This window comes from Nerophis ophidion, linkage group LG12 (genome assembly GCF_033978795.1).
Source record: "Nerophis ophidion isolate RoL-2023_Sa linkage group LG12, RoL_Noph_v1.0, whole genome shotgun sequence".
Classification (NCBI taxonomy): domain Eukaryota; kingdom Metazoa; phylum Chordata; class Actinopteri; order Syngnathiformes; family Syngnathidae; genus Nerophis; species Nerophis ophidion.
This window is the reverse complement of record NC_084622.1, coordinates 55,154,399-55,177,791: the sequence shown is the minus strand read 5'-3', so window position 1 is coordinate 55,177,791 and position 23,393 is coordinate 55,154,399. Positions and strand designations below refer to the sequence as shown.

The window sequence follows — 23,393 nt, the reverse complement described above, 5'->3', positions numbered from 1 at the left end:
CATCCTGGGTCTCGACTCTGGACAGCCAGTACTTCATCCATGGTCATCGGACCGGACCCCCTCCACAAGGGAGGGGGGGACATAGGAGAAAGAAAAGAAGGGGCAGGTCAACTGGTCTAAAAAGGAGGTCTATTTAAAGGCTAGAGTATACAGATGAGTTTTAAGGTGAGACTTAAATGCTTCTACTGAGGTAGCATCTCAAACTGTTACCGGGAGGGCATTCCAGAGTACTGGAGCCCGAACGGAAAACGCTCTATAGCCCGCAGACTTTTTTTGGGCTCTAGAAATCACTAATAAGCCGGAGTCCTTTGAACGCAGATTTCTTGCCGGGACATACGGTACAATACAATCGGCAAGATAGGCTGGAGCTAGACCGTGTAGTATTTTATACGTAAGTAGTAAAACCTTAAAGTCACATCTTAAGTGCACAGGAAGCCAGTGCAGGTGAGCCAGTACAGGCGTAATGTGATCAAACTTTCTTGTTCTTGTCAAAAGTCTAGCAGCCGCATTTTGTACCAACTGTAATCTTTTAATGCTAGACATGGGGAGACCCGAAAATAATACGTTACAGTAATCGAGACGAGGCGTAACAAACGCATGGATAATGATCTCGGCGTCTTTAGTGGACAAAATGGAGTGAATTTTAGCGATATTACGGGTATATATTAAGAGTAATGAAATACTAACATAGCATTAATTCATTCATTCGTGTATTTTTTTTTTTACCTAATCACAATTGTTTCCATTCGTTGTTTTTAACTGCAAGGTTATTAAAAAATGTTAAAGCTCGATGCAAACAGCTAAAACGATGTACAAAGCAAATTATAACCTGCTACCAAAGAATGTACAACAATTCTTCTCAACTCAGGAGGAAAAATACAACCTTAGAGGAAAATCTAATTTAAAACATTTGTATGTACGTACAACACTTAAAACCTTTAGCATATCCATCCATTTTCTACTGCTTATTCCTTTTAGGATCGCGGGAGGCGCTGGTGCTTATCTCAGCTACAATCGGGCGGAAGGCGGGGTACACCCCGGACAAGTCGCCACCTCATCGCAGGGCCAACACAGATAGACAGACAACATTCACACTCACATTCACACACTAGGGCCAATTTAGTGTTGCCAATCAACCTATCCCCAGGTGCATGTCTTTGGAAGTGGGAGGAAGCCGGAGTACCCGGAGGGAACACTTTAGTATATTAGTATGTGGAATTAAATCATGGAATGGATTAAGTAAAGAAGTTAAGCATTATACTGATGTGATCCAGTTTAAGAGGCTGTTCAAATGAATACTGCTTAATAGTACAAAGAAGAAGAATTATGAGAAACACTTTCAACCTTATTGAAAATAAGATATTCTTCATCTCAGTATGTTAATATAGACCAGGAGTCACCAACCTTTTTGAAACCAAGAGCTACTTCTTGAGTACTGATTAATGCGAAGAGCTACCAGTTTGATACACACTTAAATAAATTGCCAGAAATAGCCAATTTGCTTTTAATTTTAACTCTATGTTATTGTTAATAATTAATTATATTTATCTTTGTGGAAACACTGAATATCTTAATGATTTCTCACAATAAATATATTTAGAAACAGATAAATATCAATATGCAAAACTTTATTTTTATATTTTTCAAATTGAACATTTTCAAATTATATTTATTATTCTTTACAATAAAAAAATAACTTGAACATTGATTTAAATTGTCAGGAAAGAAGAGGAAGGAATTTAGAAAGTAAAAGGTATATGTGTTTAAAAATCCTAAAATAATTTTTAAGGTTGTATTTCTTCTCTAAAATGGTCTTCCTGAAAGTTATAAGAAGCAAAGTAAAAAAATAAATGATTTTATTTAAACAAGTGAAGACCAAGTCTTTAAAACATTTTCTTGGATTTTCAAATTCTATTTTGAGTTTTGTCTCTCTTAGAATTAAAAATGTCGAGAAAAGCGAGACCAGCTTGCTAGTAAATAAATAACATTTAAAAAATAGAGGCATCTCACTGTTAAGTGCTGCTATTTGAGCTATTTTTAGAACAGGCCAGTGGGCGACTCATCTGGTCCTTACGGGCGACCTGGTGCCCGCGGGCACCGCGTTGGTGACCCCTGATATAGACTGAATTAATGAATTACATATTACAAAGCTGTTGTATTACTCATTCACGGATGTCATTTGATTATAATATCATGTTAGATCCCTTGGGGTGGGGGTGGTTGCCCACATACAGTATGGGGTCCTCTCCAAGGTTTCTCATAGTCATCATTGTCAACGTCCCACTGGGGTGAGTTTGTCCTTGCCTTTATGTGGGCTCTACCGAGGATGTCGTTGTGGTTTGTGCAGCCCTTTGAGACACTTGTGATTTAGGGCTATATAAATAAACATTGATTGATTGATTGATAAAGGAGGTTAATGAATGAATATATATAATTGTAGACACTCTGACGTGGGAAAGGGGTAGGATTAAATAAGCTTAATCTTCCTACTCCTTTTCGGACATGATGTGATGTGAAATGATGTGGGATTGTTTGATGTATTATGTTGTAAGTGTGTTCATGTTCATGTTCGAAATAAACTAAGAAAAGAAAGAAGGAAAGAAAATTGCTGTTGACCCCTCGTTAAGAATTTTGTCAAGGTTTCTATTGCATCAGAGACATGTACGAAGTTTAAAATGTTAGTAAAATAAAACAAACATTTATTATTGTGCTCTTTTAAGGCAAATACATTCTTGATAATTTGCAAATATTTCATATAAGTTAAAGTAGGATTTAGTAAATAAAATTTAGCTTTATTAAGTACCAAATCAAACACTTTACCGTCCAAATCTACATTTTTATTGTGAAAAGCTTAGACGGAAGTAAAACTGTGTACTCATTATAGCTTTACAGACCTGCCTCGGCTGACTTGTGCCAAACACCATTCATAGAACTAGTTCATCTCACGACACCGTGTTGGCTAAAACTTGTTTTTTTCTGCCATGGAGCGCAAAGTTGCTCGAGAGTTCCGCCATAAGGTAAGTCAGGCAACATCTTTGAATATTTTTATTCAGTTATTTAAAGCCAGCGTATCCTACTTTACAAGTTGGCAAAGCAGGTGTTTCATCGTCACAGGCCTGTCCGATAAGTAAACTATATTGTCCCCTCAGAATTCTCAGCTTTTATTTTCAATTTGATTCCCCAACAGTATTAAATGCATTATTTTTTTGGGGAGGTAAAAGTGTTTGTATTCAAAGAACAAGATAATTATACACAATTCAACATGTCTGAAAAGGAGTAGGAAGAAGCAGAGTTTTTAAATGCAACCGAACCTATAGTTTCATTTTCATTTTTATTTTTTATATATCTCCTTCATTGATGTGCATTTTGAACGATACACAATTATACTTCAATTATACAATTTAAATTCACACAACAATGCCTGAGAAGGAGCCGGATGAAGAACAATCTTATAGTTTCCTTCCCCCTTTGAAATAATACATTATCATTTAAACCAACACATACATCCAAATGTAATGAAACAATCAAAAAAATCACAAGAAAAACACAAGTGCAAAACTTCATACAAACCAAACAGAGAAAATAATAAGAATATACACTTCACGGAATGATACAGAGCAAATACAAAATCAGACAAAAAATAAGAAATAAAAAGCAAAATGTAAACACTTCTGGCTGTCCATATGATCTTATTGTTCTATCTTCATATATTTTTTTCAATTGGAATATATTTTTACAGTTTTTTTTTAATCTCATTGTAAAGAGAATTCCACAATTTTACCCCCACCACTGATGTACACATTAGTTTGTTCACCTCCTTTGTTTAAATGTTCATACAGTTCGTTACTATTTTATAACAGCGAAAAAAAGGGATACCATAGTCCATAGTAAAGGTCCTGTCATGTTAAATTAGCAAATGCTGTTTTACATTCTATACTTAATATAGAAATTGTTGTTGAAAAGGTAACTCTGACAACAGCTAACAGAGGAAGGGAAGGTGATATGGTAAAGGTGTTTTCATGTCTAGAACATGTAGGGATCACCATGCAACCATCTGTGCTACACACACACACACACACAGACACTTTGAGGCTCAGATACAGTATATTGTAAACCCAGCATTAAAAGTAAGTCAGAATTCCATTAGATGCTGAGCACGGGCACAATCAGGCATTGTTCATATAGTGTATGTAGGTGCTGAGTCTTGTGTTTACATCGGTTTCAGTGTAGTCACATGGCATTTGTTATTGTTGGAATATTACAATCTAAATGTCAGACCTAGTAGAGCACATTTAACGGCATGAAGAAGAATAAGAATCCACTAACTAGATATGGTACAATTCCTAGAGTGGGGTGTGTCTAACCGGTGATCCATTATATTATTGCTTTATGGTGCCAAAGTCTGCTTGCTGTCACAAGGTTTATGGCAGCCATAAATAGAATGTAAATGCAGTGATGGGCAACAGTTGCCATAATGAGTCTACATTAATTGATATTCAAGTCTCTGAATGAATTAGTGCTCTTTTTGGCTGTGTATGTTTGGGTTCTGAGCATGAACGTTTAACTTTGTGCTTGAGATGTAAGCTGACACTCTTGGCCATACTTCAGCCCCCTCTGTTGTCCTGTCATTATTCCATAGCCGTGGTTTGATGCGAAGGCACCAGTTGCCCGCAGACCAAATTAAAAGTGTTAGTGCAGGCTAAATCCTACAGAAGAGTTTAGATTCAGATTGGACTGAGGAGGAAAAATGTGTTACATCAGTGAGTGGCCAAAGCGTTTCTTGAAAACCATCCTGCGGCAGCTCAGCCGCCATCGGGTTTGTATGACTCTTTCTTTAACGTGGCTCTCATTTTGCATTGTTTGGGTTTGAGTGTTTGTTTTTGTTATGCAGGTGGAGTTGCTGATTGAAAATGAAGCAGAAAAAGACTACCTTTACGATGTCCTTCGCTTGTATCACCAGTGAGTACCATATGGACTGTAACTGCTTACTGTGCACTTGTATGTGTGTAAAAATACCTGGGTCTTTGGGGATGGCATCGGTCGATTTTCATTCACAGCAGTGGAGTCATTGCCTTTGTAAATTGATTGACTTTGACCTGAACAGTGACTACATACTTTCAATATATAATGTATGCAAAAACACAAGAAAAAGCATGTATCTCATAATTCTCAGCAAAGATTTCTATGTCAACGGGAATAATGAAACAAAAGCTCCTTTCCAACTATTTACCTGTTTAGTTTTCAATAGCTCAGAATGTTTCCTAAATCATGTATAATATAACGAGTGATGATTTTTGGAGGGTTTCAGTGTTAGAGGTATGGGTTGCAGTAGGTCTATGGTAGTTTTCAATCATGGTACGGAACCCTGTGTTCCCATGGCGTAAGCCGCTTATCAGTTTCCACTGTGCCCTGACAAGCCTGGGCAGTTTTTAACAAAAGCTCTTTTTATCTTCCTCCTCCAAACAGTAAGAACATGCAATTAATTATTTATGGCAGAGGATTTTGCACAGCACTGTTTACTTAGGTCCTCTCCTCATTGTGTTTCTTGCCTTGACTTTGACAAATATAGGTTTCAGTACCATTTTTTCCCTTCAGTATTTGAATTTGACTTAATATATTGGGGCTGTAAAGTCTCTATTGCATCAGAATCACTTGTTTTTGATAGCCAATAATTTAGCATGATCGGAAACGCCACACATACACATGCCCGAGAAGACCTTCATTAAATTATTTGAATGCCACATTTGATTCCCCATAGACTTGAATCAATCTCCAAATGGGATGGCCTAAAGATATTATGACTGGCAATCGAAACAAAGTTGGTTTCACACCGAAATTATTTTTAATCTCACTTAAATTGTGGTAATCCGTGAATGTCCGCGGATTAATGTTAGATAGGCTGTGTTCTTCAATAGTTTACAATATTAAACATTTATGCTAAAATCGGTTGTCTACTGCAGCACAGGCCACTAAAATCCTGTTGTCAGAATCAGTGAGCACTGAAATGTGCCAGAGGTTTTATCGAGAGTCAAAGACGTTTTTAAAGTCTTTTGAAGTCTTTGACTCTCAGTAAAACCTCACTTTCTGAAATGTTCTCTGGTCTGCCATTCGGTCTCTAAATATAGATTCAAATCCAACTTCTGACGATGACCTTTCTTTGATGGGATACCGGAACATTCTATTGCAAAGTATCTGCAACAACCCCCCTCTTTACTTGTTAAATTCAATATAATTGAAATACACTATATTTCCAAAAGTTTTTGGCCACCTGCCTTGACTCAAATATGAACTTGAAGTGCCATCATATTCCTAACCCATAGGGTTCAATTTGATGTCGTTCCACCTTTTGCTGCTATTACAGCTTCAACTCATCTGGGAAGGCTGTCGACAAGGTTGGGGAGTGGGTTTTTTAGGAATTTTCGACCATTCTTCCAAAAGCGCATTGGTATGGTCACACACTGATGTTGGTCGAGTTTGATGGATTGATTGAAACTTTTATTAGTAGATTGTACAGTATAGTACATATTCCGTACAATTGACCACTAAATGGTGACACCCAAATAGGGCTGGGCGGTATTTCCTTTTTTTTATTATCGCAATATTTTTAGGCCATATCGCGATATACGATATATATTATGATATTTTGCCTTGGCGTTGAATGAACACTTGATGCATATAATCACAGCAATGTGATATTATATGTGTGCAGGGCACAGTATAATTCACAAGTACACAAATATTTTCATTAGTGCCCTGAAATGATTATTTTTGATTATTAATTATAATTTTTCAATCAGATTAATCACACTTTTGAATTATGAAATTCTAACCTACATTTCTAACTTGCCAGTCCGTTACCAGCTAACTGGTTGACCATGTAGAGTTGATCTGTTACATATTTAAAAGAAGATGTGTTGTACCCACACTTCCTTCTTTCTGTCGACAAATCATTGCAACTCTATATTACCCACAGTTTTTCTTCTGCTTTCAAATGAAGAACCCTATTTTGTTTGTGTCCAGCTGCCACAAATCATGCATGGGAAACACTGGTGTTTTGTGACTTTTGTATATCTTTCAGAATGGCCGAGTAGTCTAAGGCAACAGACTCAAGGTCAAACCTTCCTGAAATGAGTATTCTGGTTTCTGAATTGCTAAGTTGCAATCACGTGACCTGGAGGCTTTCCGGTGGTGGTCTAGAGTCTGATAAGGCTATTTTTTATTTACCTGCATCAGTGCAAATTTATGTGTATTTTGAAAGGGGTTTTTTTGTAAATAATGTTGTCTGTCCATCTGTGTTGGCCCTGCGATGAGGTGGCGACTTGTCCAGGGTGTACGCCGCCTTCGGCCCAAATGCAGCTGAGATAGGCTCCAGCACCCCCGCGACCCCTAACGGGACAAGCGGTAGAAAATGGATTGATGGGTATAAGTAATAATGAAAAAATATTTGAAAAATGTGATGGAGTGGATTTATACACTCTTAAGAAAAATATTATTTTTAAGATTTAAACCTTTCATCATCACCAAGACGTAACTTCTCGCCTGGACCACACTTCCTTTGACACTCACAAAGATTTAAAGAAGAAAAAATTAGAGGCACATCATGTCTTTACATCTGGAGGGTCCACAAATGAATAATTAATTGGTTGAAGACAATGTTGGATTTATTTGTGCATTGTTAAAGGCCTATTGAAACCAACTAGGGCTTCACGGTGGCAGAGAGGTTAGTGCGTCTGCCTCACAATACGAAGTCCCTGCAGTCCTGGGTTCAAATCCAGGCTCGGGATCTTTCTGTGTGGAGTTTGCATGTTCTCCCCGTGACTGCGTGGGTTCCCTCCGGGTACTCCGGCTTCCTCCCACTTCCAAAGACATGCACCTGGGGATAGGTTGATTGGCAACACTAAATTGGCCCTAGTGTGTGAATGTGAGTGTGAATGTTGTCTGTCTATCTGTGTTGGCCCTGCGATGAGGTGGCGACTTGTCCAGGGTGTACCCTGCCTTCCGCCCGATTGTAGCTGAGATAGGCGCCAGCGCCCCCAGCGACCCTGAAAGGCAATAAGCGGTAGAAAATGGATGGATGGATGGATGAAACCAACTACTACCCACCACGCAGTCTGATAGTTTATATATCAATGATGAAATATTAACATAGCAACACATGCCAATACGGCCTTTTTAGTTTACTAAATTACAATTTTAAATTTCCCGGGAGTTTCGTCCTGGAAACGTCGTGTAATGATGACGTGTACGCAAGACGTCACGGGTTTTTAGGCAGTATGAGCGCTGCACACACTCACAGCTAAAAGTCGTCTGCTTAAACGGCATAATTACACAGTATTTTGGAGATCTGTGTTGCTGAATCTTTTGCAATTTGTTCAATTAATATTGGAGAAGTCACAGTAGAAAGATGGAGTTGGGAAGCTTTAGCCTTTAGCCACACAAACACACGGTGATTCCTTGTTTAAAATTCCTGGAGGTGAAACGTTACTATGGATCAGAGCGCGGTCAAGCAAACATGAATCAAGACGGAATGTCAACCAGCAGGTTTCGGTGAGAAAGTTGTGGTTAAAAAGTCAGTTCTTACCGGAGAAAAGCTGAGCTTGTGTCGTCCATAGCTGCCGTCGAACACTCTGAGGCACTGCGCGTCAACACACCCGTGGAGACACCCTTCCGACTATCAGGTACTATTTAACTCACTAAAACACTAGCAAAACAATAGAAAGATAAGGGATTTCCCAGAATTATCCTATTTAATGTGTCTAAAAACATTGGAATCCGTCCCAATCGCGTATTTTTTTTTTTTAACTTTTTTTTTCTTTCTAGTCCGTCACTATCAATATCCTCAAACACAAATCTTTCATCCTCGCTCAAATTAATGGGGAAATTGTCGTTTTCTCGGTTCGAATAGCACTTTTTGTTGGAGGCTCCCATTAAAAACAATGTGAATATTTGAGGAGCCATCAACATGTGACGTCATCGTCTGCGACTTCCGATAGAGGCAGGGCTTTTCTCTTAGCACCGAAAGTTGCGAACTTTATCGTGGATGTTCTCTACTAAATCCTTTCAGCAAAAATATGGCAATATCGCGAAATGATCAAGTATGACACATGGAATGGACCTGCTATCCCCGTTTGAATAAGAAAATCTCATTTCAGTAGGCCTTTAAGTAATGTAATTTGATAGACATAACTAGTGCCGTACTGCTGATATGATCGTGATGCTAATGAGAAAAACGATGCGTCTTTTTGCAGTTGATTTCCTGGTAAACATTTTAGTCTCCTTTACAATTCTTGTCTCTGTTGTTTTATGGTGTGAAATTCCTATTTTGTCTCATTATCTAGCTATGTAGGTCCCTGTTGTTCAGCAATGTTTGTTAGAGACATCGAGATTCCATTAAAGCTGGTGAGTCTACGAGAGATTGCAGTCCATTCATCCATCCATCCATGTTGTACCGCTTTTCCCTCTCGGGATTGCGGGTGTGCTGCAGCCTATCCCAGGGGCACTCAGGCGGGAGGCCGGTTACACCCTGGACAAGTCGCCACCTCATCACAGGGCAGCCACTGCAGTCCAAATTACTGTTTGTCTGCATACTCAAATGGCCAAACGTAACTTAATTGCAGGTTGCGGGGTGCCAGTTTTCCTACAAAATATCAACGCCATATCTTTATGTAATAGGTGACACAACAAATTAGTTAAATATCTAATGATGCATCTCAATAGTAACAAAACTATGCTGAGGGCCAAACAAGCCCTGGCCAAAAATGACTCCACATACTGTCTTATCATCAAATATCAAGCTAACATCATATATATCCATCCCCTTGTTGTTTATCAGGTCCATGGAATTGCCAGTGCTTGTTGGGGACCTGAAGCTGGTAATCAATGAACCAAAGCGTTTGCCTCTGTTTGATGCCATCAGGCCTCTCATCCCACTCAAACACCAAGTGGAGTATGACCTGCTAACCCCCAAGAGGTCCAGGTGTGTAGAACGATACACAATTCTTTCCTGTTGGTTGTATTTGATCAAATTTACAACCACATAATGTGCATTTGTAATAGACAGGATTTGTTCTTGGCCATATTATTTCTTACCATTTTTCATACATTCTGCTCTTACCCTATTGACTGTATATCCTCAACTTTGTCTTTATTGGTTTAGGAAGCTAAAAGAGGTGCGTTTAGATCGGACACATCGTGATGGGCTGGGTCTGAGTGTTCGAGGAGGGCTGGAGTTTAGATGCGGTCTTTACATATCACAGATTGTCAAAGATGGCCAGGCTGGGAATGTTGGCCTTCAGGTATGTGTATTATACTTGCATCATTTGGCTGTTTCCTCTTAAGTATTAAAATCTAGGAGATAAAATTCACAGCACAAACTTTTTACCTTTTAAACGTTTAATATTGTACAGTGTTATCAAAATCCAATGAGTGCAATCTTTGGTGGTAAATGTGTCTTGTAGTAGTAGAAGTAGTATTAAACATTATGCACATATATTCAGTTTAGTTAGTATTAAACATACACTTGTACCTCAACTTACGAGTGCCCCAGTTTATGAGTATTTTGAGATACTAGCAGTCTTCCAAAGAAGTTCATTAGGTCTTAAAAAGATTATGCAATTTTGTTATTCTTATAGTCAGACTTGTGTGTTTATTTCTGTACCTGACGGTTTCGGCCACAACTTACCACACACGTCACAGCAACATCACATGACAACCTCTGAGGAAGGCAATCGTTGTGGCTGAAATTGTCAGGTATGGAAATAAACGCACACAGGTCTGGCTATAAGAATAACAAAATTGCATTCGATCAGTCTCTCGGCTGTTTGACATGCTTTAAGCTGCGAGCATAAATTTCAGTTAAGAGTCACTTTACGGCTTAATGGCATAGTGAATGCCACAGTAAACCCCTTAAAATCTGCCCAAAAAATCTTACGAAACAAAAACAACCCAAAACTCATTAACAGTACCTTATAGCACAGGGGTCGGCAAATTTTTTGGCTCAGGGACCATGCTGGCTTTACAAATTTGACATGATGCATTTCAAAGTATATTATATCTGTTGGAACTAAGAGTAGACTTTGCAAACATGAGCTTATTAGGTATAATGCAACTATTTTTTATAATAAAACATCAAAGCAACATTAAAGGTGTATTAAAGAGTTAATAATTTAATTATCTTTTAGTGGGAGCAGTGTTGTTAATCACCCTTTTTTGCCAGTACGTCAAAGTCAGGTGTCAGTTTTGTTGTGGCAATTCTCAAAACAGATCTGAGGTGTCCCTCACTCAACTGGGATCTGTGGGGTGCTTTGTTGGTGTTCATCACTCTAAAAGTCTGTACACACACATATGTAGATCCAAACAGGACCAGCATTCTCTGTGCCATCTTATGGATATTTAGAAATTTTGCTGGGCATAATGAAGCATAAAACCCATTCAATTTAAGCGAGTGGAACTTCTCCCTCAAGATGGCGTCACTCTGGTTCCAACTGCAGCTCCTCTAGCACCGTTTAAGGATCTTGTGTAAAGGGACAGGAGACAAGCTGGAGTGACTTGTCAATTTTTCAAAAATCAGAGAAGCAAGTGCAGATTTCTCCATGCAGGTCATCCAGTGATTTATTGTATTTATTTTACATGTCGAGGGGCATCTTTTAGTGTAGCCAGTGCGGGAAAACAAGTGAATGACTTGCTTGACATGTTTTGAAAATAATGTTAGCTTGGTTTTGAAGGCTTTGACATTTGTCTATATTTCATGTAAAAACTGGTCCTTGCGTCACATTTAGCTAATTCATGTGTGCCAGTATGTCCACAGCAAAAGCAAAACCACAAAGCCAATTGGTGTCACTCAGCTCAGTGTGTCAGCTTGTTTTTGTTGTTCCAAAATGTTAGCTCCCACATCCGTTGACATACTTTACCCAAACTTGCCAGTGAACATTGGAATGTCAAAGCAAGTTGTGGTCGCCGTCAGTCTCTTCAAGAAATTTAATAAACTGACAATGGTTAAGTGCAGTCGCCCAAATAAAGTTAACAAGCTTCATAACTGGGTTCACTATGTGTTCAAGCTTCAATACAGGTTTGCACAGTGCTTCCTAGTTGATAATGCAGTGTAAATAGTGTACCTCCTGTTGGGGGTTGTCTTACTTTACACTCTCCTGGATTTTTTTTTTAGTAACCCATTGTTTTTTCCTACCAATTTTGGCGACCCATCAGTGTTAACATTAGCTAGCTCACTCCAAGGTACTTTGTGCCTCATGATGACTTCTCCCAAATAAGTCCTCTCCTCTTGTTTTTTCTTTTAGGGATTCCATGGACTAAAACTCTTTTGTTATCTCAAAATTGTCATTAATCCCTCTGATGAAAATCCAAAGCCAAGCGGCGTCCCCAATGTCATTACTTTCCGAGGAATATTATGTACATTGCTCTTTTTTTTTTGTTTAGCTTGCTAGCTAAGTCTTTTTCAATTAACTCCACATGATGAGTCACTCTCCAGCGTGGTAAGCTATTTTTTTCAAATTTGCTCTTGGTTTCTGGACACAAAACACCTTCTGTCTCCACCATGCACTCCACCATTGTCCTTTGGAAAAAGGCTGACTAGTCTTGGCTTATTTGAATGCTAGTAGATAACTTGCTTTCGTGCTTGATTCCTGGATAGTAGTTTGTCGGATGTAAATGTTTTGCTGAGCCTGCAAATTAGCTTCTAAATTCTGAGCGGTAACGCTCTGTTCTTGAATTGACTGGTTGTTCATGTAATTAGCGTGCTTGGTGGAGAATTGACGGTTTATGTTGTATTCCTTCAAAACCGCCTCGGTTTCTTGGCAAATAAATCATACAGCCTTTAACTGGACTTCAGTGAAAAAGTATTTAGTTATCCATTCCTTATCAGACACCCGGAATTCGCTGTCAACTTTGCTTTTCTGTGGCCCACTCATTGTTGCAAATTGGTTCTGCTGTGAGAGCAGTAGCAGCAGTGGTGTGCCTTCAGGGCCATTAAAGCCTTCTTTGCTGGCCTAACATAACCAGAAGTCCCTAAAGATAAAATATTTTTTTAATTTACTTCCCTAAATATTTAAAATTATTCGTATTATTTTCATGTCATAATATGCAGGTTCCAGTGCTGTTGTTTTGTATCCAATCAGAATTCAGCTAGCTAAAAATGCCATGCAGTACGAAATCTGCCAGACGCCTTCAGAATCAACAATGCCTGCGTCCGTGCACTGTAAGCGAACGGGCACATACAGTGATAGACAGTTGCGGTAGCCAATCAGATCACAAATTGTTGTCAGTAAGGCCTTCTAGATGGCCTCACGTTGAACGTGACATTTACGCATCCTGTGATCGGATACTCATTGGGACCAGTAGCGCATGAATTTGAGAACACATAGAGTTGAGAGACAGTTGCGATAGCCAATTAGATCACTGACATTAGCTGTTCCGTTACAACTGACAGTTGTAAACTCTTGTTGTTAAAGTGTGACATGCTTCTCATTTAATTAACATTTTTACATGTGCATTTTTTGGCATCATTTGGTCAGCGCCGTTAATATATCTTTGATAAGTGTGTTCTTTGAATCAAACTTTATTGACCGGAAGTTCCGTAAGCCAAGCAGATAAATTTACGGTATATGTTTTAATTGCTAATGCGTTACGATTTATTTTTAAATGCGCCAGAAAATAACCCATTTTGTATACTGTTAATGTGATTGAATGCCTAGTAGGGTGTAAATGTGTTCCTGTGTAGTATTTCTCCAGCAATGATCATGTGGTACATCAGTTATGGTATTTTTAGAGGTAATCATTGAAGTCGAATATCACTGAAGGCCTGGGTGTGAAACGCACGGCCCGCCATTGAGTAGCAGAGTAGAAAGTGTAACTGGGCTGTGCAATCAATCAATCAATCGTATTGCTGGCCTTATAGCCACTTCATTGAATTACTTGGTAATACAGGACAATGAATGTGGTCATAATTATTACAAAATTTGCTCAATTCTGTTCTAATTTTTGGCAGGCCGCATCAGAAAGACCAACGGGTTGGTTGTAATCCCCAGGCCAAAGTTTGGTCCTACCCTTTTATAGAAAGATATCTAACTAACTTGTATTTCAAGCCATTGGAAATCATTAGCAGTAGTTCAGCTTCAACAGCCCACCGTTGGCTGCTAAAGCTTGCTTTTCCACGTACGGCTCTTCATTCCTGAAGCTACTCTGGGATGTCCGGGCAGTTTGTTGCTCCGCTACGCTCCGAACTGGCACTGCAGTCCTGCTGCTGCCCAGTTTGTAGTGGGATAATGGCCATAACAGCACACTACTTGAAAACCTTACACTCTTCTCCCCACAACCCTAATTGTAAGAAATTGCATAACTAGAAATATGAATTCAACACCATTAATCGCAACTATCGCATCCTATTGACCTGCCTCCCCTCTTCGGTAATTTCCGTTGACGAGCGAGATACAGGACATTTTCGGCAACTTGCTCAAATCTTGTCTATTGGACGTGTTCATATGGATCAATTTCACCAATTTTACTTATTCTTTAAGTGGCGAGTTTTTGGAACAAGATCCAGTTTGCTTTAGTACAGTCCCTTGATATTTTTTCATTTGTATGATTCATTTTAAGGGATAAGCGGTAGAAAACGGATGGATGAATTTTAATCCAGTTTGTTGCTCTTTTTCACAATGCCGCGGGTTGATTATAGCCATGTAAACTAAAGCTTTGTCCAGCCAAAAGGGCCACCCAGCCCCCACAATGCATTGCAGAATCACGTGCTCTTTGAAGCCGTGCTCCAGGTCATGCAACTTTTTTCCACTAGAGCAGTGGTCCCCAACCACCGGGCCGCGGGCCGATTGGTACCGGGCCGCAAAAGAAATAAAAAAAAATAAAAAAAATGATTAAATCAACATAAAAAACACAATATATACATTATATATCAATATAGATCAATACAGTCTGCAGGGATACAGTCCGTAAGCACACATGATTGTATTTCTTAATGAAAAAAAAAAAAAACCCCCCCCGGTCCATGGGACAAATTTTCAAACGTTGACCGGTCTGCAGCTACAACATGTTCTATCATGAAATTAATGTATTTTCATTATTCTGGCCTATGTCTGCTTTATTATCAGGCTTAAGAGTCCATTTTGTCATGCTAATCAGTTAATTCATTATTCGGCCCATATAGGATGGAACTTTATTGTCATTGCACTTGAAAAATACAGCAACACTTGGATGCAGTACAATCCCTCCATAGAACAGGAAGGCTGACGGGTTGCCACAAGGGCAGCGCTGGCCCTGGTATGATATCTCAGAAATTTACGGTGGGATAGGCGCTAAAATAACAGATAAGTGGTATACAATGGATAGATTTCATATATTGGAAACACAAATATAGTTTTAAATTATACAGGCAATATTTTAGGTAACATCATCACATTCTTGACATTCTTGGAGTGTAAAAATGATTAAACAATACTATGTCATCAAACTGTTTAACCCTGTATTGACATTCAAGGTTGGTGATGAGATTGTGCGTATCAATGGATACTCCATCTCCTCTTGTATCCACGAGGAGGTCATAAGTCTTATCAAGACGAAGAAAATCGTATCACTCAAAGTCAGACGTATGTCAAAATACACAACTCGATTCAATTTAAGTCTTATTTAATTGTTGTCATTGGTATAATGTGTTTTTCTCTGCAGATGTGGGGATGATTCCTGTTAAAAGGTAAACTCTTATTTTTTTCTATGTCCAATCAATTTAATAGCGAGGTTATAATAATCAATATCTGCTGTCTACAGCTCATCTGACGAACCCCTCAAGTGGCAGTTCGTGGACCAGTTTGTGTCTGATTCTGGGGTAAGCAAGCATCAATGTGATAAAGATTTTTTTTTTTATAGAGTCAATATTCTTATAAAACTCCTGTAATTGTTTCCGACGAGATGGCATTGGCTGAGGTCTGCTCTCGGGGTACAGTATACTGTCATTATGTCATTACAAAAAACAGATTTAGGGGCTAAGACTTTTCCATAGTTTGTACTTAAACCTTGTGAAAAAGCCACATCAATATTAGATAACACTTTCATTGAAGTACAGCAGTCAGGTAACTGCTGTTTCTGCTCCCAGGACAATAAAAGCAGTGTTGCTGGTTTCATGTCGATTGGAGGGAAGGAGATCAAGGAAAAGAAGGTCTTTCTCAGCCTGGTGGGCACCAAGGGCATGGGTATCAGTATCTCCAGTGGTCCTACACAGAAACCTGGCATCTACATCAGTAACGTCAAAGCAGGCTCACTTTCCGCGGAGGTTGGACTTCAAGTGAGTGAATGTGGAAGTCTACGTTATCTGTGCTACCCTCAGATGTGAACTGCACGTGTCTCATTCTAAACTGTAGGTTGGAGACCAGATTATGGAGGTGAATGGAGTAGACTTCACCAATGTGGACCACAAAGAGGTAAGAAATGGACACAAAGTTTGATATAATCAGATAGGAGTGCCACCAAGCGCATGTAAAATGTCTATTAATTATTGAAAGGGCGCCTTATGTGAAATTCTACCACAAACGTATTCCTATCCCCTTCCTGCTCCGTCATTGAAAATACTATGAAAGAAATAGTCTCCACATATATCCCCATTGATTCCAGTGGGGCAAAATTTCTGTGCTGGGCTTGTAAACAGATGTCCCGGGACTGAATCACGGAACATATACAGGTGAAACTCCCAAAAAATTTAATATTGTGCGAAAGTTCATTCTAGTCACCAATTCAATTTTAAATGTGAAACTAATATTTAGTATGAACTAATTACATGCAAAGTTAGATATGTCAATTATTATTTGTTATATTTTTGATGATCAAGGCATAGCCCTTTTGAAAACCCCAAATTTATATTTTTGATTTGAAGGGCAGCACGGTGGAGAAAAGGGGTTAGTGCGTCTGCCTCACAATACTAAGGTCCTGAGTAGTCCTGAGTTCAATCCCGGGCTCAGGATCTTTCTGTGTGGAGTTTGCATGTTCTCCCCGTGACTGTGTGGGTTCCTTCCGGGTACTCTGGCTTCCTCCCACTTGCACCTGGGGATAGGTTGATTGGCAACACTAAATTGGCCCTAGTGTGTGAATGTGAGTGTGAATGTTGTCTGTCTATCTGTGTTGTCCAGGGTGTACACCGCCTTCCGCCCGATTGTAGCTGAGCTAGGCGCCAGCACCCCCCGCGACCCCAAAAAAAGGGAATAAGTGGTAGAAAATGGATGAATGGATGGATATTTTATATATTACATCTTTTTTAGTTTCACCTGTAGTTGCATTTGTTTTAATCATGTTTAATTTGTTATTTTAAACTAAAAAATAAAGTAGAGAACCTTTTTCTAATATTTTTTTTTGTACAAAACAATCAAAAAAATTAAAGTTTGATTAAAAAAAAAAAGTATAAACATTTTGTCATATAAATAAAAAAGTGTGATACATTTTTGTAATGTAAAGGGAGTAAAAATACATTTATGTTTAATGCCCCAATTTATTGTATACTGTATAATACTGCACAACATTGATTGATTGATTGATTGATACTTTTATTAGTAGATTGCACAGTACAGTACATATTCCGTACAATTGACCACTAAATGGTAACACCCCAATAAGTTTTTCAACTTGTTTAAGTCGGGGTCCACGTTAATCAATTCATGGTAATTAATCAATTCATGGTAATTACATTAAGTAATCTAGCCAGCTATAATTGCTGCATAGGTGTTACCTTCTACCGTTTCTTGTTTTATGGTACAATTGAAACTTAATGTTGAACACTTTTGTTCATGTATCAGTAAATTTGTTCGTAAAGTAATCTAAGCTGAATTGGCTAATGAGGTGTTTATTTTTGAAGAATTAAAAATGTGTCCATTCATGCATTTGGGGAATGATGGTGAAGATTCCATCTGCATTATTTACCAATATTTTATTATCATTTTTGCAAAATTAATGGAATTGGGCTTTCTGTTCTTACTTTTCTAGGCTGTGAGAGTCCTGAAAAGCAGCAGGAGTCTGACTATTACTGTTCTGACAGGAGCTGTAAGTAAAACCAGTTTTAAAAATTACATGTGAGTTTTGTAGCTACTTTTGTTTAATTGTATTTACTCCTTTACAACATGTTTTCTTATGTAGAACTCTAAAACAGAAGGTGGGTATGGAAATCATGTGTTTGATTTATATCTGAAGCTGAAATGAGGAAATTGTATGCCCTCAGGCAATGACAAATGTGGACACAAATGCGTTTTCCTCCTTTATGCATCCCTGTGCAGCATTAATACCTGTGCCTGGGCTTTTATGGCTGTACCGTTACCTTCCGCCTTCGGCTCGGCCTCTCAACGTTTACAATCAATCAAGTGTCTCATTAGGTTGTTTATGTCATAGCCGTGGACAGATGGTGAATGCGTTACAGAAGACAAGCAGCGGCATCTTATTTACTCTGCTCTTCTAATTCATTTGTGCCTATATTTTTTCTGTTTTGCATACATGTATCATATTGTCTCTTGCCTCATATTCAGTATACTTTTATTATGATACTGTTACTTTGATGTAAACATATAGGGTTTTAAGAAGGGCTGTCAAACGACTGCAATATTTTATTGTGATTAATCACATTTTGTTCATAGTTACCTAAAAATGATTGCAATTAATCACGGATAGATATGTCTTCATCATAAGTAAGTGTACTGTAGACAGATTATTTTCAAGTTTTTAATACCATGACTGGAGAATTAATTTGCTTCAATAAAATATTTTTTAAACATTATGCTTTTTAAAACAGCTCAACACAAAATGTACATAGGAGCACTTTTAAATACATTTTATTGGTCTCCTGCCAGATTTTGCATTTTGTAGGAATACAGAATTAGTATTTCTTCTGTAGGAGCGCTTGCATTGTGAGGACAAACTGCACTTATGTGTTTAGATACAAGTCTTGCGCCAAAATAACAAAGTGTGGATTGTTACGATCATTGTCAATTGTCAAATATGTACCTTAATACATCCTTCTGATAGTCTGTACATTATGTGTAGTACAAGTTAATCATATTGCTGCATAACAGTGTCTCAACTTTCTCTATTTATAAATAAAATCTAAAATGCAGCCTGCTAAACACTCTGTAATTGAGGACTATAAACCAAAACATGTATAAAATAACAATGTACACTTTTTGTAGCCTGGCAGAAAATACCCCCCTTTATATTCCTCAATTAATGTGTTAGCATTTATTTAGATAGAAATATCACAGATTACATTGCGAAACATCCTTAGCAAAGGATGATCGAAATGTAAGACATTTTTCATTTTGTTAGTTTGGGTAGACTGGATGTGATGCTTGACGCTATTATTGTGAAGCTAGCTGAGATAGGCTCCAGCACCCCCCGTGACCCCAAAAGGGACAAGTGGCAGAAAATGGATGGATGGATAGAAGTATGTGATTGGTTTGAGAAGAGGTGTGTGGACATGATTTCACCTGAAAGTCTCTAGACTTCCTGCCTATCGTCTTTTTTTTAACTAAAGCAGTTACAGTAACAACCTATGTCAATCAATCAATCAATGCAGTAAACAGTAATCTTAATACAGAAGTGAAGCTCTACCCCTCTGATTGGAAGCACTCCAGCAAGCATTTGCTGCAGTGATGATTGCTCACTGCAATCATGTATGAAAAGAACACATTTCCATGGCTTTGGGCCTGGGCTTTCCATAATGTAACCTTTTTTTGTCCATTTTTTACCTGCTTGTGGCTGAACAGTAAGTAGACGCAAGTACATTTTCCCACGCTACAAAACAAACAGAGAATCAGACAGGACGTGTGCACGTTAGAAGCGCGTCAAAAAAAAAAGTTCAACGTTAAAGGAAATTATAGTTAACTTGTTATTGCATTAACTTAAACAGCACTAGTTTTAAGTTATGTAGTGACTTCACAGTCCAGGTGGTTACACAGAGTCTTGTCCATCTGTTGCTGCTCTCACAGGGCAGTGAGCTGTTTATGACAGATGAGGAGCGGCTGGCAGCGGAGGCTCGCAGGGAGCTGGATAGGCAGGAGCTGATGCATCAGAAGAGGGTGGCTCTGGAGACCAACAAGATCCTTAAAGAGCAACAGGAGAAAGAGAGGCAGTAAGTGACTCAATGTTACTGAGGTTACGAGAGGATGTTTTTTCTCTGAACAACTTATCATTTGCCACAATTATAGCAAGCACAGTACAGTTCTACCTTGTAGACAGTCAAACATTATTCACTAAGCAATCAATTAATCGGACGATAAATGAAAATGAACTCGATAAATTGCCATGTTTTCGTCTCCAGCTTTCAAACGGGGTGCAAGAGGGTTTACTCTCTACATCGCTCTCAACACCTGAGCACTGTTATTCAATTGCAAAATTAGTGAATCTTCTTGTCAGTCATCCATAATATTTGTGTCTGTGGGCAAAGGCAAGACTGCCAGCTTACACACAAAATGCACTGACAGAGAGCCTCGCTATTCATGACTCGCTAGTGAGCTAAGTGAAAAAATATTCGGAGGAAAAATTATGGATGCAAAGCTAAATGTCCCGTGTGGGAATATTTCATCTTCAAATGAGTGAACAACATGACCCTATTAACACCAATGATGTATGTTAAATTTCTTGGAAAGTGATGGCAACAAAAAAACAACAATCTAACAAACCACCCGACCCACTTCCAGATGTTCAATATTTATTCAGGTAATTTTTTTGCTAACAGAGATTGAGAGTCTATTTTATTTTTTATTGTTTTTTTATTTATTTAGGATATTAAAAACCTTCCAATAACAACGGTTAAAAAAACCCCCCAAAGACAAATCCAACTTTATTGCATTTGAAAGCAATACTTGAATTAGTCTTATTATGATGATTAGTGCTCTATTTGGGCTTAAAATAATGCTGACAATAATGTTGTTTATCAGAAATAGTTTTGGGACAATATTGTCCAGCCAAATGGGTTTTCGGCCAAGGTCTATTGTCCACATGAACACAAATATTTTCAAAAATAAACATTCCCCCAACATTTTGCACATATTTTGTCTAATCAGAAAAAAAGCCTGAATAAGCGAGGAGGAAATCTGGCAAACACCAGATTTTGGCAGCTTTGCAAGGTTCAATGTTGTTAACAGATATGAAAAAAGTGTACTAAATTTACTCACTGAAAATATGCTACATAATGACCATCTGCTGCACTAAACCATGTAAACATATCATTGAATAAGAGCTAACAGCCAAATTAAGTTTGATTTAAATCCAATTGAATTCCGCACGCACATCCGGAAATGGCCTGTGTACAGCAATAAGGAAAACATACAATTATTTAGGGATGTCGTGACTAGTGGCTTATTACTCCTTCATTCCACACTCCATCCAGCTGTATAATCACTCGCCATACAGCTATAGATTATATCTGTCTATTACCTGACCGCTTCTATGTTAGCTACCTCTCTTTGTTTAAAATGTATATTTTCTGTTGGATCTACTCTGTATTTTATGCTGCCCTATTTTTGCTGCAGCTGTTACATATACTGTAGTACTGTACATGGTAATTGTTATATATTGTATATGTTATATAAAATATAATATAATATATCAGTATATGTTATATACTGTAAATATTACATATATGTTATTTTGTATTGATACTATGGTACATTTTTTGTCTACTTTATATCTGCATCATCCTTTCCATCCTTACACTTTCCATCCTTTGCAACTAAGTTACTGTGTGGAACAATTTCCCTTGTGGATAAATAAAGTTTGTCTAAGTCTGAGTCTGTTGTACTCTATCATAAGATATGTTATTTCAACATTTGCACATTTAATACTGTAAATATATCCACAGGAGAATGATGGAAATCTCACAGAAGACGGCAGAGGAAGAGCAGCGCTACAAGAATGAGATGGAGAAGTAAGCGATATGAGTAGATTCAGGTGCTTAGTTCAATGGTTGTAAGTTTAAATGTTTTCTTGCTTTGCTGTGATCTTTTAGGATTGAGGCAGTAGAGAGGAAACACCACAGAGATTGGGAGGAGGATTATGGAACTGAAGAGCATCCACAGAGTCGTCAGATTCAGAGGAGCCCGTCGCCTGCCCCACCTGAGATCAAAACCTCCCAGTCTCCGAAGGCCAAAAGTTCTCGTAAGAACTCTAAAGATCAACATTTTCTTCTATTGCATGAACATTTTCGCTTCTTTTTTCTCTTATTGGAATGCACAGTTACGGTAGATGTGATTGAGCATGCTTTCTTTGTGTCACTGTTGTGTGCTGTGCTGCTTCTTATCAACCGTCCTGTAAGATGATGAAGGCAGCTCTGAGGAGGTCATGGAAGATAAGGAGGACAGAGAAGTGAGTCTGCTGAAGGATTCTACATTTGTAAAAAGCTTAGTGCTACATTTCCTATGACAACCAAGTGTAACAATTTATTCCTGACCGTATAGCGAATATGATCAACGCATCAACACCTTTTCTCATCTGCCAAATCCAAATAAGCAAAATCGGGCTTCATTTAACTAGGTGTCTTTAATTTTTATACTATGCTTTTAAGGTCAGTAGCATCCTTATTAACATGGATGTCATGTAACCGTCACGGTTGTGCATGGTGGCTGTTGGTGTGACCCCAGGATGCAGAGACAGGTATAGCGACATGCAGGTGAAATTTATTTTTTCAGGAACAAGGCAGGCAAAATAAATAAAGCAAAGTAGGGTGTAGCGGAAAACACATCTAACAGTAGTAACCAGCTAACGTGTACTGTAAACAAAGTAAGTTGAAAAAACAGTGCACACAGGAAATGAAAAAAAAAAAGGAAAATATTGAACAATGTCAAAACTGCCAAGAGGGATCATGAAAATATAGTGGAACCTCAATTTACAAACTTAATAGGTTCTTGAGTAGGGTTAAATCGAAAGGTTTGTCTTGTGAAGCAAATATCTCTAACAGAAAGAATGTAAATACGAATAATTTGTTCCAGCCCCGACAAAAGTGCTGAACTGTGCCAACACAAGCACACACAAGTCCCTTTGGCCCTTTCACAAATGATCAGAAATCACAAAAACCCTTAACTTAAAAACCGTATTGCTACAATAACAAACATTTCAAAAAGGACAAATGTACAATCCACTAACAGTACATCAACTTTGCCAAAGGAGCAGCTCACTAAAGGAGAGAAAGGAACAGACAGATGGGGAGAGGGAAAGTAGCTCAGGGGATGGGCCTTGTGTGTTCTCTTGGAAGAGGCCCTGCTAAATGAGAGATAGTTTTCTCTGCTGTGAAATTAATTTGCTATGGCATTTTTACAGAAAAGTCAGTTATCATCACAACTAAACACTTGCTGTGGTACAAAGACGACTTCCTCAATTTATTCAATACGAGCAGGTACAAAATGGCTGCC

At 38.3% G+C, this 23,393-nt stretch overlaps 1 protein-coding gene across 2 annotated transcripts in view; it reads left to right on the top strand.

Moving 5' to 3' along the window:
- Positions 1-2,879: 2,879 nt before the first annotated feature.
- ush1c (Usher syndrome 1C) overlaps positions 2,880-23,393 on the top strand; it is a 33,790-nt gene continuing 13,276 nt past the window's right edge. The window contains exons 1-13 of one of the 2 annotated variants that reach the window (XM_061917782.1): positions 2,880-3,017; positions 4,892-4,959; positions 9,833-9,976; positions 10,157-10,295; positions 15,500-15,608; positions 15,688-15,712; positions 15,787-15,844; positions 16,112-16,300; positions 16,377-16,436; positions 17,986-18,042; positions 19,974-20,116; positions 21,848-21,913; positions 21,995-22,143. In XM_061917782.1, the coding sequence (XP_061773766.1) occupies positions 2,982-3,017; positions 4,892-4,959; positions 9,833-9,976; positions 10,157-10,295; positions 15,500-15,608; positions 15,688-15,712; positions 15,787-15,844; positions 16,112-16,300; positions 16,377-16,436; positions 17,986-18,042; positions 19,974-20,116; positions 21,848-21,913; positions 21,995-22,143 (1,243 nt within the window). In that variant the 5' untranslated portion in view covers positions 2,880-2,981. Of the gene's footprint in view, positions 3,018-4,643; positions 4,817-4,891; positions 4,960-9,832; positions 9,977-10,156; positions 10,296-15,499; positions 15,609-15,687; positions 15,713-15,786; positions 15,845-16,111; positions 16,301-16,376; positions 16,437-17,985; positions 18,043-19,973; positions 20,117-21,847; positions 21,914-21,994; positions 22,144-23,393 lie in introns of those variants that run through there. The other variant, XM_061917781.1, reaches the window with a different exon arrangement.